This window comes from Megascapheus bottae, chromosome 3 (genome assembly GCF_031878675.1).
Source record: "Megascapheus bottae isolate mThoBot1 chromosome 3, mThoBot2.hap1, whole genome shotgun sequence".
Lineage (NCBI taxonomy): Eukaryota > Metazoa > Chordata > Mammalia > Rodentia > Geomyidae > Megascapheus > Megascapheus bottae.
This window is the reverse complement of record NC_143511.1, coordinates 85,742,314-85,758,919: the sequence shown is the minus strand read 5'-3', so window position 1 is coordinate 85,758,919 and position 16,606 is coordinate 85,742,314. Positions and strand designations below refer to the sequence as shown.

At 52.6% G+C, this 16,606-nt stretch overlaps 2 protein-coding genes across 2 annotated transcripts; one reads left to right on the top strand and one right to left on the bottom strand.

Moving 5' to 3' along the window:
• Positions 1-3,750: 3,750 nt before the first annotated feature.
• On the top strand, positions 3,751-11,046 carry Spout1 (SPOUT domain containing methyltransferase 1). Its single transcript, XM_090330806.1, has 12 exons — positions 3,751-3,832; positions 4,426-4,471; positions 4,662-4,790; positions 5,189-5,348; positions 6,498-6,587; positions 6,942-6,991; positions 7,179-7,309; positions 8,916-8,988; positions 9,100-9,198; positions 9,586-9,688; positions 9,817-9,964; positions 10,374-11,046. Exons 1-12 carry the CDS (start codon positions 3,797-3,799, stop codon positions 10,440-10,442), a joined length of 1,134 nt encoding a protein of 377 aa, XP_090186932.1. The 5' UTR covers positions 3,751-3,796; the 3' UTR covers positions 10,443-11,046.
• On the bottom strand, positions 10,583-12,786 carry Endog (endonuclease G). The gene is made up of 3 exons (XM_090330807.1): positions 12,108-12,786; positions 11,565-11,674; positions 10,583-10,865 (listed from the first exon to the last, which is right to left on the bottom strand). Exons 1-3 carry the CDS (start codon positions 12,612-12,614, stop codon positions 10,583-10,585), a joined length of 900 nt encoding a protein of 299 aa, XP_090186933.1. The 5' UTR covers positions 12,615-12,786.
• Between the last annotated feature and the right edge of the window lie 3,820 nt (positions 12,787-16,606).

Here is a 16,606-nt window from a genome sequence, read left to right as displayed (position 1 = left end):
CTAGTGGAGAGCACCAGCGCCTCACCCGTCCTCAGAGCAGAGGAGCCCCCGTGTGGCAGCCAGGGTTCTCCTCTTGGAATGAGAAGCCCAGGGAGTCTCTGGAGGGAGGGCCTGGTACAAGGCCACCCCGCTGCAAAAGGCAGAAGTGCGTGTTCTGTTGGAGAGCCATGCCGACCCTGAATGCATTGGGAAGGTGGTCCTGTGTTCAATCCAGGGAGCTGATGGGAACATTCAGTGTAATAACAATGTATATTTGGGGGCCGGGAGTTGGGCCTAGTGGTAGAGTGCTTGCCTAGGATGCACAAAGACCAGGTTTGATTCCATGTACCACATAATGGAAAAAAGCCAGAAGTGGTGCTGTGGCTCAAGTGGTAGATCTCTAGCCTTTAGAAAGCCCAAGGACAGGGCTCAGGCCCTGAATTCAAGCCCTAGGAGTAGCAAAAAAAAAGGAAAAATATATATACACACACATATATTTGGTCTTGGCTGGCACAGAACTCAAATGTGGAATCTCTTGAGTGCTGGGAGGTGTTTGTTTTTTGGTCAAGAATCTAGGCTCATGCCTGGAGCCCTAGCTACTCAGGAGGCCAAGATCTGAGGATGGTGATTTAAAGCCATCTCAAATAGGAACTTCCAAGAGACTCTTATCTCCAATTAACCACCAAAAAGTGGGAAGTAGAGTGCCAACCTTGAATAAAAATGCATAGAGACAGAGACCCAGCCCTGAGTTCAAGCCCCAGAGCTAGCACACACACACAAAGGGAATTTAAAAATCAGAACATTTCTGCCAGATCTGCTTCAGTCTTGCTTTCTTTCTTTGTTGTTTCTTTGTTTGTTTCTTTTTGTTTTTGTTGGGCATGGGGCTTGAACTCTGGGCCTGGGCACTGTCCCTGTGCTCTTCAGCTCAAGGCTCCCTGCTCTACCACTTAAGCCATAGCATCTCAGCCTCCTGAGTAGCTAGGATTACAGACATGGGCCAGCAGCACCCATCTCACCTCTTTCTTAAAGGAGGTACTAGACTGAGCTCAATCACAAACTTAAAGTTTTTTTTGTGGGGGAGGGAGTGTGAAGGTAGAGGGTGATATTGGTTTTGAACTCAGTGTCTGGAGCTTCCTTGGCTTTTATAATCAGTAGGCACTCTATCACTTGAACCCTACCTCCAGCCTGGCTTTTTACTGGTTATTTTAGAGGCAGAGTTTCACAGACCTTTCTGTCCATGCTGGTTTTGAACCTCAATCCTCTTAATCCCTTGAGAAACTAGAATTATGTGTGAGCCTCTGGTACCCAGCTACACCACTGTTTGTCTTGGCGATACTGAGGTTTAAACTTGGGACCTTTTGCTTCCTAGGCCGGTACTCCACCACTTCATCTATTCCCTCCCCATTTTTGGTAGTATTGGGGCATGAATTGAGGGCTTTCTATGCGTAGGAAGATGTTCTACCACTGAACTGCAATCCAGTCAAGGCCCGCAATTTATTCAACCAGAAATACGTCATAAACCTGTCATAAAACCAATGAATTTTGCTAGAGGAAGTGGTACACTGTAATCCCAGAATCTGGGGGGCAGTAATTGGGAGGATCATGGTTTGAGGCCAGCCCAGGGAGGACGTTCATGAGACAGTTCCTCACACGCATATCCATATTCGTCTCAATAAAAGAGGATGGTGGCACACGCCAGTCATCCTGGCCACGAGCGACACATAAAGGATCATAGCACTGAAGAATGGCCAAAGTGGGCCTAGATTCCATTACTGCCAAAAGGAAGGAAAAAAAGAGCAGCCAAGATATTCTTCAAAAGGCAAATAGAAGCCAGGCAAGTGGCTCACACCTGTAATCCTGGCTACTCAGGAGGCTGAGATCTGAGGATCATGGTTCAAAGGGAGCCCAGGTATGAAAGTCCAAGAGACTTTTTTTAACCAGTCTTAGGGCTTGAACTCAGGGCCTGAGCATTGTCCTTGGGCTTTCTCAAGGACAGAGCTCTACCACTTGAGCCACAGTACCACTTCCAGCTTTCTTTCTATATATGTAGTACTGTGGAATCAAACCCAGGTCTTCATGCATGCTAGGCAAGCCTTACACCACTAGGCCAAACTCCCGGCTCTGTTTGTGCGACTCTTATCTCCAATTTAACCACCAGAAAACCAGAAGTGGCACTATGACTTAAATGGTAGATGGGGTGGTAGGCTTGAGCTGAAGAGCTCAGGGACAGCGCCCAGGCCCAGAGTTCAAGTCCCACAACCGACCAAAAAAAAAAAAAAAAAGCAAAGAGGGAGCCCGGTGCCAGTGGCTCACACCTGTTATCCTAGCAACTTAGGAGGCTGAGGTCTGAGGATCACAGTTCATAGCCAGCTAGGGAACTAAAGTTGATGAGATTCTTATCTCCAATTAACCACCAGAAAACCAAAACTAGCACTGTGACTCAAGGGGTAAGGCCTTGAGCTGAAGAGCTCAGAGACAGCACCCGGGTGCACAGTTCAAGCCCCATGACTGACTCAAAAAAAAAAAAAGGCAAATGGATAATTGAACTACTATATATAGTACCTTCTCCAAGAAAATAATATTCAGCAATAATGAAGTAACAGACCTAGCACTGATGGCTTATGCTTATAATCCTATCTACTCAGAAGGCTGAGATTTGACAATCAGTTCTAAGCCAGTCTGCGCAGGAAAGGTCTTGAGATGATAATTCAAACTACTCAGAAAAAGATGGAAGTGGCACTGTGGCTCATGGTGGAGTAACATCCTTAAGCAAAAGAAGCTCAGAGACAGTGCCCAGGCCCTGATTAAAAAAAAAAAAAGCCAGTCTGCAAGTAATGAAGTTATGTTGGACTACCACATATGCAACACTCTAGACAATACATAATTATAGATAATTAAAAAATCACCAGTTGGTGGCTGGGAATGTGGCTTAGCGGTAGAGTGCACAAAACACCACATAAACAGAAAAAGCCAGAAATGGCTCTGTGGCTTGAGTGGTGGAACAAAGTAGCTCAGAGACAGTGCTCAGGCCCTGAGTTCAAGACCCAGTACTGATGCCAAAAGAGAGAAAGAAAGAAAGAAAGAAAGAAAGAAAGAGACATAACTGGGTGAGGTGGCTCACGCCTGTAATCCTAGCTACTCTGAGATCTGAGGATCAAGGTTCAAAGCCATCCCAGGCACAAAAGAACCTGAGCCTCTTATCTCCAATTTACCTCTAGAAAACACGACGTGGCCCTGTGGCTCAAGAGTAGAAAGGCAGCCTTAAGCTGAAGAGCTCAGGGACACTGTCCAGGTCCAGAGTCCAAGCCCAGTGACCGATCAAAAAGAAAAAAACAGAAAGGGGGCCAGTAGTTTGGCCCAGTGGTATAGTGCCTGTCTAGCATACACGAAGACCTGGTTCAATTCCTCGGACTGCATGCAGAGAAAAGCCGGAAATGGTGCCGTGGCTCAAGGGTAGGACGGTAGCCTTGACTTGAAGAGCTGGGGGACAGCGCCCAGACCCAGAGTTCAATCCCAGTGACCCATTAAAAAAAAGGAGAAGTGATAGAGCACCAGCCTGGAGTAGGAAAAAATAAAACGACGCTGGCTGCGTCGTGAGCGCGGGGCCGGCCTAGAACAGGCTGGCAGCAGCCTAGAGCACCGGCCACGAGGCTCCACTCGAATCGGAGCCGAGGCGTCCCGCTGCCAATCCCACGGCGGACTGGCGTCCAGACTCCGCCCCCACCAGCCACGAGGCCTCCGATTGGACGAATCCGGGGGTGTGACCGGAAGGTACGGTCTGATTGGCAGGGGCGTGGCCTAAGGTGCTCAGCGTAACATGGCGGATCGTGGGAGGAAGCGGCCCTGCGGCCCGGTAGGTGGCGGCAGGTCGGGTTCTTAGCGGCGCCGTGGCTGGGGTGACAGAAGCTGTGCCGTGGGCCTGGGGCGGGCGCCTCGGCTTCCCGCCGCCCGCGTGGCGCTCAGCCGCGTCCCGAGTCTCCTACGCTGGGCGCATCCCGGGGCGGGGCCCCTCCGGTAGTTCTTGGACCGGGACCCTGCTCGCAGTCCCGAGGACATCCGCCCGTCCAGGTTGAGAGGAGCAGCACGTGTCTTCCCGCTCCGACGTCGCTCGCCAGCCCCACAACCTCCCCCCACCCCTCTTTTTTTTCCGGGGTGATGCTGGGTTTTAAACTCTGGGCCACACTTGCCGGGCAGGCGCTCTACCACTTGAACCATGGCTCCAGTGTCGTTATTTTCCGGTAGGCTCTTTTACTTGTGACTGGTCCTAGACTACCCTCCTCTTTCCTATGCCTCCATCTTAGCTGGGGTATTACAGGTGTGGGCCACTAAGCCTTCTGTGCCTCCCGCACCCATTTAATAGTACTAGGGTTTGAACTCAGAGTTTCAGATTTGCGAGCCACGGTTCCCCAGTCCCTCATCTTAATCCTGCTCTTTTTCTTTCTCTAGGGTGAACATGGCCAAAGGGTTGAGTGGCGAAAATGGAAGCAACAGAGTAAGTAAGGGATAAGAGAGAGTGTCTGTGCCACCCTGTCTGAGGAGTGGGAAAGGACACAAGTGGGAAAGTTCTGTCCACTCATTCCCAGCCACCTGGAGCCTAGGCTGACCCAGTAGAAGGGAGCTATACCCTCACTGTTCCAAGTTCCTCTGTCCCCATCAGTCAGGCTGTTTGTTCTCTTGTTCAGAGAAAGAAGAGAAAAAGAAATGGAAGGACCTGAAGATGACCAAAAAACTTGAAAAGCAGCGAGCACAGGAGGAGGAAACCAAGCGACAGAAGGAGAAGGAAGAGGCAGCCGCCCAGAGGGAGGACCAGGGTACAAGGCTAGGTCCTGGGAGGGGTATGGGTTATGGCCTGAGCAGCTCTCCCGGAAGAAGAGAAAAGAATGTCATCTGGAAAGGCCCTAATGGGCCAGGGAGTTCAAACATGGTGATCTGATAGATAAACATAAACGGAGGCCCAGAAAACCTTCTCTCTTGGCCCTGGGGCCCAAGCTTTTTACTCCTTCCTGCCCCGCCCCAGTGGTCTGCCCTGCTCAGAGACCAGTGTGTTCCCCTGGAACGGTTGAGACCTAGGGGAGGGAAGTGGTTCTATTTTTTTTATCTCAAAATTTTCCCCAGTTGGATACTCTCTAACCCTAGGCCCTGGGCATCAAGGAAGCAGAGGAAATTGAATCCTGGTTCACACTAACCAAGAGTACTCACCTTTGCTTAGGACGGCCCTACACCCTGAGTGTCGCCCTGCCGGGTTCCATCTTGGACAATGCCCAGTCACCTGAGCTTCGGACCTACTTGGCTGGCCAGATTGCCAGAGCTTGTGTCATCTTCTGTGTGGATGAGATTGTGGTGTTTGATGAGGAGGGCCAAGATGCCAAGTAAGGGGCCACGCTCAGAGTACTTGGGCTCAGGGAAGGGGGGGGCTGGTTTGGAGATGATACACGAGTCAGACTACACAGAGCATCTCTTGAAGGGGAATGTAGTTGACTTTTTTTTTTTTTTTTTTAATTCTTTTGCCTGTCCTGGGCTTGAGCTCAGGACCTGAGCACTGTCCTTGGGCTTTCTCAAGGCTAGAGCTCTACCACTTGAGCCACAGCACCACTTCTGTTTTGTTTTTTTTTTTTCTTCTATGTATGTGGTACCAAAGAATCACACCTGGGTCTTCAATGCATGCTAGGCAAGCACTCTAGTACTAAGCCAAACTCCTGGCCCTGAATTTATTTTTTTTTTCTTTCTTTTTTCTTTGTTGGTCATGGGACTTGAACTCTGGGCCTGGGCGCTGTCTCTTACCTTTTCAGCTCAAGGCAATTGCTCTACCACTTTGAGCCACAGTGCCACTTTTGGCTTTCTAGTGGTTAACTGGCAGTAAGAGTCTGATGGACTTTTGTACCCAGGCTGGCTTTGAACCATGATCCTCAGATCTCAGCCTCCTGTGTAGGTAGGATTTCAGAGGTAGCCACCAGCACCCAGCTTTGTTTGTTTGTTTGTGGTTGGCACCTCAAGTCCTTTTTTTTAGCTTTTTCACTCAAGGCTGGTGTTCTGTCACTTGAGCCACATCTCCACTTCTAGCTTTTTGGTGGTTAATTGGAAATAAGAATCTTATGGACTTTTCTTCCTGAGCTGGCTTTGAACTGTAATCCTCTGATCTTGGCTTCCTGAATTTCTAGGACTACAGGCATCCAGTACCCACCAGCACCTAGCTCTGAACCCTCGCTTTTGCCCATTAAAAGAGCACGTTCTAGGGGCCGGGAGTTTGGCCTAGTGGTAGAGGGCTTGCCTAGCATGCACGAAGACCCGGGTTTGATTCCTCGGTACCACATACATAGAGAAAAGCTGGAGGTGGTGCTGAGGCTCAAGTGGTAGAGCTCTAGCCTTGAGAAAGTCCTAGGACAGTGCCCAGGCCCTGAGCTCAAGCCCAGGACTGGCAAAAAAAATTTAGAAAAAAAAAAAAAAGGACCATGTTCTATACTACTTAGCTGCATCCCCAGGTAGCAGTTGGATCTTAAGCTGTGTCTTTCTGTCTGCAGGACCGTGGAAGGGGAATTCAAAGGTGTTGGCAAGAAGGGGCAGGCATGTGTACAGCTGGCTCGCATCTTACAGTACCTCGAGTGTCCACAGTAAGGCACTGACATCCCAGGGTGTGAGGGAGGGCTGACAGCTGGGAGGCCAGCTAGGAGGAGGAGGAGGTCTGCCTGCAGACCTGCTCAGAACCACATTCCTTTTTGGTCTGTGCCCGTCCTGGGGTTTGAACTCAGGCCTGAGTGCCATCCCTTAGGTTTTTTCACTCAAGAATGGCACTCTACCGTTTTAGTCACAGCTCCAATTCCAGCTTTTTGGTGGTTAATTGGAGATGAGTCTCATGGACTCTCCTGCCAGGGTTGGCTTCAAACTGTGATCCTCAGATCTCATGACTCGATAGGATTGCAGGTACATGCCACCAGAGCCCAGCTAAGAGCCACGTTCTTTACTAGGTACCTGAGAAAGGCGTTTTTCCCCAAGCACCAGGATCTACAGTTTGCAGGTATGGCTGGTGGCTGGTTAGCTGGACTCCTGGGTCCCATGTACCATCCCCAGACATTGAGAAATAGTCCAGCCCCCATTCACTGTCCACCGGGGAGAATGGGTCTGTGAAGGAAGCAGAAGCCTGAAGTCAAGCAGGAGATCTGTGACCCATGGTTTCCACGTGTCCTTTCATTCCCATCCCCTAGGGCTTCTGAACCCCTTAGACAGCCCTCACCACATTCGTCAGGATGAGGAATCAGAGTTCCGAGAGGGCGTCGTAGTGGACCGACCTACCCGGCTAGGCCATGGCTCCTTTGTCAACTGTGGCATGAAGAAGGTAGGACTGGGAGATGTGCATATCTCAATCAAGGATTCTCAGCAGCTGTAGAGGGCAGGCAAGGGCATCTGGGTGGGGATACCTGTACCCTGGACCTGTCTGTAAAATGAAAAACTGTTCGTGTAAATTTAGGTCTGATAAATGCCAACAACAGGATTCAAGAAATGAAGGCAGGCTGGGAGTTTGGCCCAGTGGTAGAGGGCTTGCCTAGGATGCATGAAGACCCAGGTTCGATTCCTCAGTACCACATACACAGAAAATTGCCAGAAATGGTGCTGGGGCTCAAGTGGTAGAGCTCTAACCTTGAGAAAGTCCAAGGACAGTGCTCAGGTCCTGAGCCTAAGCTAAGCCTAGGACTAGCAAATAAATAGATAAATAAATAAATAAATAAAACAAAAAAATTTAAAAAAAGAAAGAAAGAAAGGAATGAAGACCAGAGTATCATACTTGTAACTGTAACTCCTTGCGGTTGAGATCCTGAAGTTGTTACATCAAAGCCATCCTGGTCTCAAAACTTCTGGGGATTCTATCTCCAAAACAATTAACAAAAAACAGAGTAGAGGTGTGGCTCAAATGGTAGAGGACCAGCTGAATGAGCAAGCCAAGAGAGGAGGCCGTGGGCCGGGAGGTAGACCTACTGACTGTTAGAGGGCTATCCTTTCTCATGGTCAAAACAAATCTGGACTGTACATAAGTTTACGATCATTCAGGTACCCACTCCTCCAGGGTGTTGCAGAGCCAGGCTGTTCTTTTTGTGTGTGTGTGGATAATGGGGCTTGAATTCTGCCTGGCTGCTGTCCCTGAGCTCTTCAGCTCAAGGCTACTGCCCTACCCTTGAGCCAAGCCCCACTTCCTGTTTTCTGGAGATTAATTAGAGATAAGAGTCTCAGGTTCTTTTGTGCCCTGGCTGGCTTTGAACCTTGATCCTCAGATCTCAACCTCTTGAGTAGCTAAGATTACAGGCTTGAGCCACTGTGCCAGCATTATTTATTCTTAAGTCTCTGATAAAGCCAGAAACAGTTAAATAGGTGAGATACCCCCTTCAAATAGGGCCCTGGTGGCTAGCACCTATAATCCTAGTAGGTTGGAATGTAGAGGTTGAGAGGGTTGGCTTTGTGGCCAGCCCAGGCAGAAAGACATTTGTGAGATTCCATCTCCAGCAGCGTCTAGGTGTGGTGGCCTGCATCTGCATCCCAGCGACAGAGGAAGCACCATGGCTGGGCCTGTTATGCGCCCCAGTGTCACAGGGGTGGATAAGCAGGGTCCCAGCCCCCGCGAGCCTCAGCACACAGTGAGACCCTACATTCAAGAGGGCCAGAGGTGTGCTGTCAAGCGTAAGGTGGCACAGCTCCACTTCAGCTTTTTTCTTTATTTTTTCTGGTTAATTGGAGGTAAGAGTCTTGTAGACTTTCTTGCCTGGGATGGCTTTGAATTCTGATCCTCAGATGTCAGAGTCCTGGGGCTGAGGCAAAGATTACAGATGGTGCACGGCAGGGGCTGCCTTGTGATGGCTGTAGTGTGTGAATGGACCCCTCGTGTCTCTTGCCAGTCCTGCAGAGCCCCGCAGTTCTGACAGCAGCACCCATTTCTTCTGGCTTCTCCCCAGGAGGTGAAGATTGATAAGAACCTGGAGCCCGGGCTGCGTGTAACTGTGCGACTGGAGCAGAAGCAGCTGCCAGGTATCTGGAAGCTTCCCCAGAACGCTCTGGTATCCTAGCCGGCACCAGGGATCAAATCCTCCTTCCACCTCCCTGTCCCTTCACCTCATCTGCAGTCTGTTTTCCCTCTAGAATGCAAGACCTATCGGGGAACAGTTGTGTCTTCGCAGGACCCCCGCACCAAAGCCGGTCTCTATTGGGGCTACACTGTCCGACTAGCCTCCTGCCTCAGTAAGGATGGCTCTCCTTCCCTGAGCATCTGTCTGTTCATACCTCTGTCTGGGAGGCAGCAGGGCTCCTTGCTAGACCCAGAAGTCAGCCCAGGGTCCTTCTTTTACCCCTTGCCTCATCCCCGGGCAGGGGTGCTGTTAGGAGTATCTGAGGAGTAGCATGGGTGCTTAGTGTCTGGGGTAGGGGTAAGAGGGAAGACATGTCAAAGATGGATCTGCATTTCCTGCACCATCGCCCACTTACCCTGTTACCCCACTAAGTCCAGCCCCCAGCTTCCCAAGGATAGTGGAGGCCTGGCTGCAGCTTCACCCACCTAGCAGGAATGCAGGGTACACAGAGCCAGAATAGCGCCCCACTGAGCTGCTCTTCCCCCCTCCCCCCCGTCAGGTGCTGTGTTCACTGAGTCACCCTTCCGGGATGGCTATGACCTGACCATTGGGACGTCAGAGCGAGGCTCCAATGTGACTTCTGCCCAGCTGCCCAGCTTCAGGTAGGTGCCACCTGGCAGAGGGGCCAGGGAGGAAGTGCAGAACTTGCCTGGTGGAGTAACTACACAGGCTGGCCGCGGCCTGGGCATGGGGGCGCTGCCACTCCAGAGGCTTCTTCTCTGTGTGCCAGGCATGCTCTAGTGGTGTTTGGGGGCCTGCAAGGACTAGAAACTGGAGTGGACGCTGACCCCAACCTGGAAGTGGTGGAACCCAGTGTCCTCTTTGACCTGTACGTCAACACGTGTCCTGGCCAGGGCAGCCGCACCATCCGCACTGAGGTGAGCACACGAGGGAGGACTCAGTGGTGAGCCCCACATCCTGGGTTCTGATCCTTCCTGAGTTCCCAGGCTTAGGGACCCAGGCGACCTGCCCACTCCTGGTCGGGGCCTCTGTGTCCTCAGCGTGCTGAGTTCCTCAGTGCCCCAGCTTCACCTCCTCATGTGTGGGCACAGCTGCTCTCCCCTCAAGTCTAACATGCATTATGTTCTGAACGGCAGTGTGCCCTGAGATCAGAGAGCCCCAGTCCTGCATCCCTTAGGCCCACAGGACTCTGTCCCTGCGGCTACTGTGAGTCCACTCCTCCTGTCTGCCTCAGAGGCGGTGACCACGTAGCAACAGCCCTGATGTACTGGAGACAGCTAGATGCCAGCCTCTCAGGCCCCAAACCAGTGTGTGCCTCTCTTTCAGGAAGCCATCCTCATCTCTCTGGCTGCCCTGCAACCCAGCCTCATGCAGGCAGGTGCCCGGCCCTCCTGAAGGCTGTTTGTAGTTGGGACACAGATGGAGCAGCAGTGAAAGGATCCCGAGTCACCTGGAAGAGCCAGCCGAGGCTTTTCTCCAAAACTAACCAGCTTTAATGTGGCCTCACCCCAGCACTCCAGTCTCAGCTGCTGCCCTCACTTGCTGCCGGCTGTGATGGCCTTGAGGTTCCCAGCTCTGGCCAGGATGTTGGGCACAAAGAGCAGCCCTGAGGCCCGCTCGATGCTCTCGATGGGCACCAAGAAACGCTCCAGCGGGAGTGTCTCATCCACAGGGGCGTTGGGCATCACATAGGAGCGCAGCTCGATTTGCCCGCCTGCTGCCTCCAGAATCAGCACCTTGAAGAAGTGTGTGGGCACCGCCACGTGGTTCTTGCCAATCACCTGGTACTTCACATAGGCCTTCCCGTCGGCCTCCGTCCTGTATGCAGAGAAGACAGTCAGTGTGGCTAGGGGTTCTGGTTGGACTCAAGGCTACCTCCTCCAGGAAGCCTGCAGTCCACTCCCTCAGGAGGCCTCTGTGTTCTTCCAGCAAAGTTCTCCCCGCCCTGTTTTCCTGTGTCAGGCAGAGTAGGAGGTAATAAACCACTGCTGGAAGAGTCGTGTCTCTCAGCTCTCACATCTATCCATGTAGGCAGAGGTGTGCACCAGGTGGGCAAGGACTGAGACAGCCAGATTCCAGTGTGACACATGGCAAGTACCAGGCAAGGGCTTCCGGCTCCCTCTCAGCCTTTGCCTCCCTTGCATTTCCCCTAGCACTGAGTTAAGTGGCACCCCAGCCACCACATCGGCCTGCCTGAGTGAGTCACTATCCCACACAGCCTCCAGTAAGTGAGGTCCCAGGCCTTATCCCCCCTTTTACAGAGCACACAGAGGTCAACTGCCCATGACCCCCAGGGACTAGACAGTATGTCTAGGTTCCACGCTGCCTCTGCAGACCAGAAAAATAACGATGCCATCAGGACCTCAGTCCCTTGCTTGCTCAGGTGGGGAAATGCACCATACAGCAGGGTAGAAGGGAAGAGTTTAGGGCACCAGGGCAGGGCAGAGATGGGCTAGGAAGACACCTTAAGATCTTTGCGCACATGATAGCTCATGCCTATAATCCCAGCCACGTCACCTGGGCAGGAAGAGTGGCCCTGTGCAGACATAGACGTTTTGGTAGCTACGGGCCAAGCTGCGGCTGTACTTCTCCAGGTTGTTCCAGGCATTCTGGTTGAGGTGAGGCACCTGGTGGGGCAAGTGGTGTGCAAAGGAACCATGGGGACCTGAGGACCCTCCCCATGCACCCCAGCTGCCCCAAATCCTGAAGAGCTGGACAAGCCTCTGGGAGAAATGTACCCTGAGACCTGATGCCCTGAGGATGAGGCCTGAGCAGGCCTGATGGGAGTGCTACTCACCCCTGTACCTGGTCCTTCCTCCCCCCCACCCCCAAGTCTCTCAGCTCACAGGAAGGGGAAGAAGCCCCTGGCATTTGAGAGCAGACAGGCTCAACAGGCCACAGGGTTATTCCTACATTGAGGAGAGAGGTCAGGTCAGAGGCCTCATCAGTCTCCATCTAGAGGCGCCAAGGCCTGCTGGGAACCTGGCTAGTGGTAGGAGCTGCCGGGTTCTGCACGTGCTGAGGCTCAGTGGAGCTGCCAGGAGGGAGACCGGCCTCTACCTGGGGCGCGACATTGCTCAGGTAGAAGGTGTCGTTCATGGCCTTCTGGCTCCAGCGGTGGTTGGCGGCCGCGGCGAGGTGGCCACGGTCAAAGCCGCTGCCGCGGTAGTCGGCGTTGGTGGCGCGGTGGTAGGCGTGCACGGAGTCGTCCTCGCGGAAGTCGCACTGGTGGCGGTCGCCGTCGCCTCGGAGCCCCTCGGGCCGCAGCTGCTCGATCACCCAGAGCGCGCAGCGGGTGCGCGGGTCGTAGCACAGTGCGTACGACTCGCGGCTCTTGAGCTGCGCCACCCCGGGCAGCCCGTACTTGGCGAGCTCGGCCACGCCGCGGCTCCCGGACCCCCCGGGCAGGGCCGGCAGCTCGGCCGCAGCCAGCACGGGCAGCACGGGCAGTCGACCTAGCAGCCCCGGGGCCTCCCGCGTGTCCGCCCGTCCCCGCCGCCAGCGCTCGGCGACCGCGCCAAGCCCGGCGCCCAGGGCCAGAGCCAGGCCGGTGCGCAGCGCGCGCATGGCCAGGCCGGGCGGAGCAGGGCTCACCGCGGGGCTAAGGCCGGGTGAAAACGGGGAGGGCGAACGACCGGCCGCCTTCCACTCGCAAGCCGCTAGCGCGCCCCCAAGTCAGGACTCGGCTTCTAGGATAACACGACTAGGGCCGGACGCGGGTGCAGTGCCCTTAATTTGCCCTTTTAAGACCCGGTGCTGGGGAGGGCGGGGCACCACGTCCTCAACTCCTGATTGGCCGATGACTGGCCCGGCCCCGCCCACCCATTGCGTCTCCTGGGCGAAACTAAGCTTCCGGTCCCGGGAGCCCCTAGGGAGCTTCCAGTTGCCTGAACGGGGAGAGGGACCAGGTTGGCACCCCCCGTCCCCCGGTCTATTCTCCCAACCACAAATAAACACTAAATTTTAGATAGGCAATGGTTTCCATATTTCAGTGTGAATACAAGGGTACAGGCTAGAGATGTTAACTGCTGGCTGAAGCAGAAACTTACAAATATACACACTATATAGAGAGAAATCAGCATAGCTATCTACACCCACACACACCTACATACACACACGCACCCAGAGAGTCCAGACACAATGAGAAGAGTAGTGAAAATGATGGGAAAAATCTATTAGGAAGGACCATGTAAGACACCACTAGACCCTGTTAGCCAAATAAATATATATGGCAGATGCCGTGGGAAAGAAATACTTTATCTTCAGCCATCTTTGGGGTACACAGAGACTTAAATGTTAGGTTTTTGAAGAGGACTAATTAGGGGCAGGGATGAAAGAGCTGCATAGCACTCAGTTATAGATGTGGCCTAGCTGCTCATTACCTGTGCACTCGTTCTCCTGGTTCAAAAGTTGAAATTGCTGTCATCATTTGAGGGGGCATTCTGGTTTTCAGGAGATTATTACTCTGGTTCCAGAGTATCTTCATAGGTAATTATATTTGGGGTTCTCTCTGCCCTGTAAAACTCTTCTGGGTTGGGGTGTCTGTGTGTGTGTACGTGTACATGTGTATACACTACATGCACATGCACCAGTACTGGGACTTGAACTCAGCTGGGACTTTGTTCCATAGTTTAAGGCTGGAGCTCTACCAGTTGAGACATAGCCCCTTCCAGCTTTTTGGTGTGGTGGTTAACTGGAGGTAAGGGTTTCACAAAGGGCCAGGAGACTGGCCTCGTGGTAGGGTGCTTGCCTAGGAGGCACAAAACCCTGGGTTCTTCTATTCCTTGGCAGCACATATACAAAAGAAAAAGCCAGAAGTGGTGCTCTGGCTCAAGTGCTAGAACATCAGCCTTGGGAAACCTCAAGGACAGTGTCCTAGTCCTGGGTTCAAGCCCTAGGACTGGTAAAAAATGAAAATAAAAAAATGTGCTGATGAGCCAGGCAAACTGAGGTACGCCTGTCAACCTAGCTACTCAGGATGCTGAGATCTAAGGATCAAGGTTCAAAGTCAGCCAGGGCACAAAAGGACCTGAGACTCTTATCTCCAATTAACCTCTAGAAAACAGGAAGTGGGGCTTGGCTCAAGGGTAGGGTGGTAGCCTTGAGCTGAAGAGCTCAGAGACAATTGTCTGCCCAGGCCCAGGGGTAGGGCAGTAGCCTTGAGCTGAAGAGCTCAGGGGCAGCATTCAGGCTGAGTTCAAGCCCCATGACCCTCAAAAAATAAAAAAATAAAAAAATTGCAGATGTCAGGTACAGGTGGCTCACATTTGTACTCCTAATTACTCAGGAGGCTAAGATATGAGGATCATGGCTCAAAACTAGCCAGGGAAGGAAAGTCTATGAAACTCTTGTTTATGTGGTACTGAGGCAAGTTTTATACCAGTAAGCCATGCTCCCAGCCCCTGGAGACTTTTACCTATAGTTAACTATCAGAAAACTGCAAGTGATGCTGTGGCTCAAAGTGGTAAACTGTCCTTAAGCAAAAAGAGTTCAGGAGCCAGGTGTGGTGGGTCACACCTGTAATCCTAGCTACTCAGGGGGCTGAGATCCAGGATCACAGTTCAAAGCCAGCCTGGGCACTAAAGAACGTGAGACTCTTATCTCCAATTAACCACTAGAAAATGGGAAGTGACGCTGTGGCTGAAGGGGTAGGGTAGTAGCCTTGGAGCAGAAGAGCTCAGGGACAGTGCCCAGGCCCAGAATTCAAGTCCCATGACCCATCTCCCCCCCTCCCCCCCAAAAAAAGAGCTCAGGATGCTGGGTGTGGTGACTCACACCTGTAGTCCTAGCTACTCAGGAGGCTGAGATATGAGGATCCTGGTTCAAAGCCAATCCCAGACACTAAAGTCCTGAGACCCTCACCTCCAGTTAACCACTAGAAAACCCAAAGTGGTGTTGTCGCTCAAGGGGTAGGGCAGTAGCCTTGAGCTGAAGAGCTCAGGATCAGCACCCAGGACCAGGGTTCAAGCCCCCCAACTGACCAAAAGATTACTAACACCCAGCTCTCTGTACTTACCGATATTTCCTAAGTGCTTTAAAACCTGTCAAGTATCCCCAGCACGGGGGAAAATGAAAAAGGACCCTGCATGGTGTCCAGAAGTTTCTTACACACAGTGAGACAGATGCTCCCTGTTTCTAAATAAATAAAATCTGGTCCTTAGCCTGGTCAGGCCTCTCACCTCTTCCATACCCACTCCTTCCCAGCTGCAGACTAGGACTCAAATGAAGTTTAGCAACAAGGTTTCAACCTCATCCTAGTTCAACATTTCCCCTATTCCATGATTTCAGCCCATTAGAGTACTAGGCCATTGAAAAGAACACATGATTTATTAAAGACAACTCATTATCAACAGCACTGATTCAGAGAAACAGATGAAAAACCAAAAGCAGACTAACACGCTGACCCTCTGGACTGTGACTTGCTGGCCTCTCATAGTTCTGTCTGTCCACAGTCTGGAGCAGCTTCCTCCATAGAAGCTGAAGGCATTTCACCTTTGTGTCCCTCGCTGAAGAATCTGGAGCAGAATGGAGGGCAGATCCTGTCCTCAGGGAGCACCCCCCCAGGGGAGCTCAGCTTAACCAAGACATGGTCCCTGTGCTTGTGACCTTCACCTCAAGGACAAGGTGAATCAGAAACAGTGATTCAAGTAGTATGACCCAGGAAGAAAGGAGGGGAAGGCTAGAGGAATCAGGTGCCCTGGGCAGTGTCTGCTGGGTCCCAGGCATGGCCCAGGCCTTGGGTATAAAGGGATCAAAGTGGGACCCAAACTACCAGTTGGCAGTTCTGGGTGGAGTGCTGACTGGACTGGTGAGTGTCTGCCCTGCAGCCATGGCTAGCAGCACTGGTGCTCCTGACACTCCGTTCTACTTCTTCCAGCCAGGATTTGCAGCAAGGGGAGGTCCCCGAAGCTGAGAATGGAAGGGGGACCCTGGGAAATAGACCGTGTTCCCTATCTCCAAAGCACCTGCTAATGTGCAATTTGGAGCCAGGAGTCTGAACAAATAGTAAACAAAACAATGTCCCAAGGCTGTGCTGAGAGGTGACAAAGGCAGGTCATGAAGTTCCAGAAGCCTCCACACAAAACCCAGAGCCAGGCCTGGGGCGGGGGCGGGGCTGGGGGGGTCAGTGGGAGGAGAGGGGGAGGAGAGGGGGGGAGGGGGGGCAGTGGGAGGCCTACAAGGTCCAGCTCCTGCTGTCCAGGGTGGGGAGATGGTAAGGACCCACACTTCATCATCCCTTCAACAAAGGGGAGACGATGTGGTCAGAACGCACCCCTTCCCTAACGAGCTAAGAGCGGTCAGCGGTGCCTGGGTGCTTCCCCTGCCCTTAATCCTGGGCAGGGCCAAACAGGTGACCAAGAATGGGCCAGCACCTCTCTGACTTTGCGGGACTGAGGAGCACCAGGCAGACATGGTTTCCAGGTGCTGACAGGTCCCAGGCCAGCAAGCTCAACTTTGCCTGCCCCAGGTGGCCCACCAATCCTGGCCCAGGAATGCCTCATCACCTTTTTCTCCCAGACACGAGGGCCGCCAGGGCGCCTATCTGAGAAGAGCACACT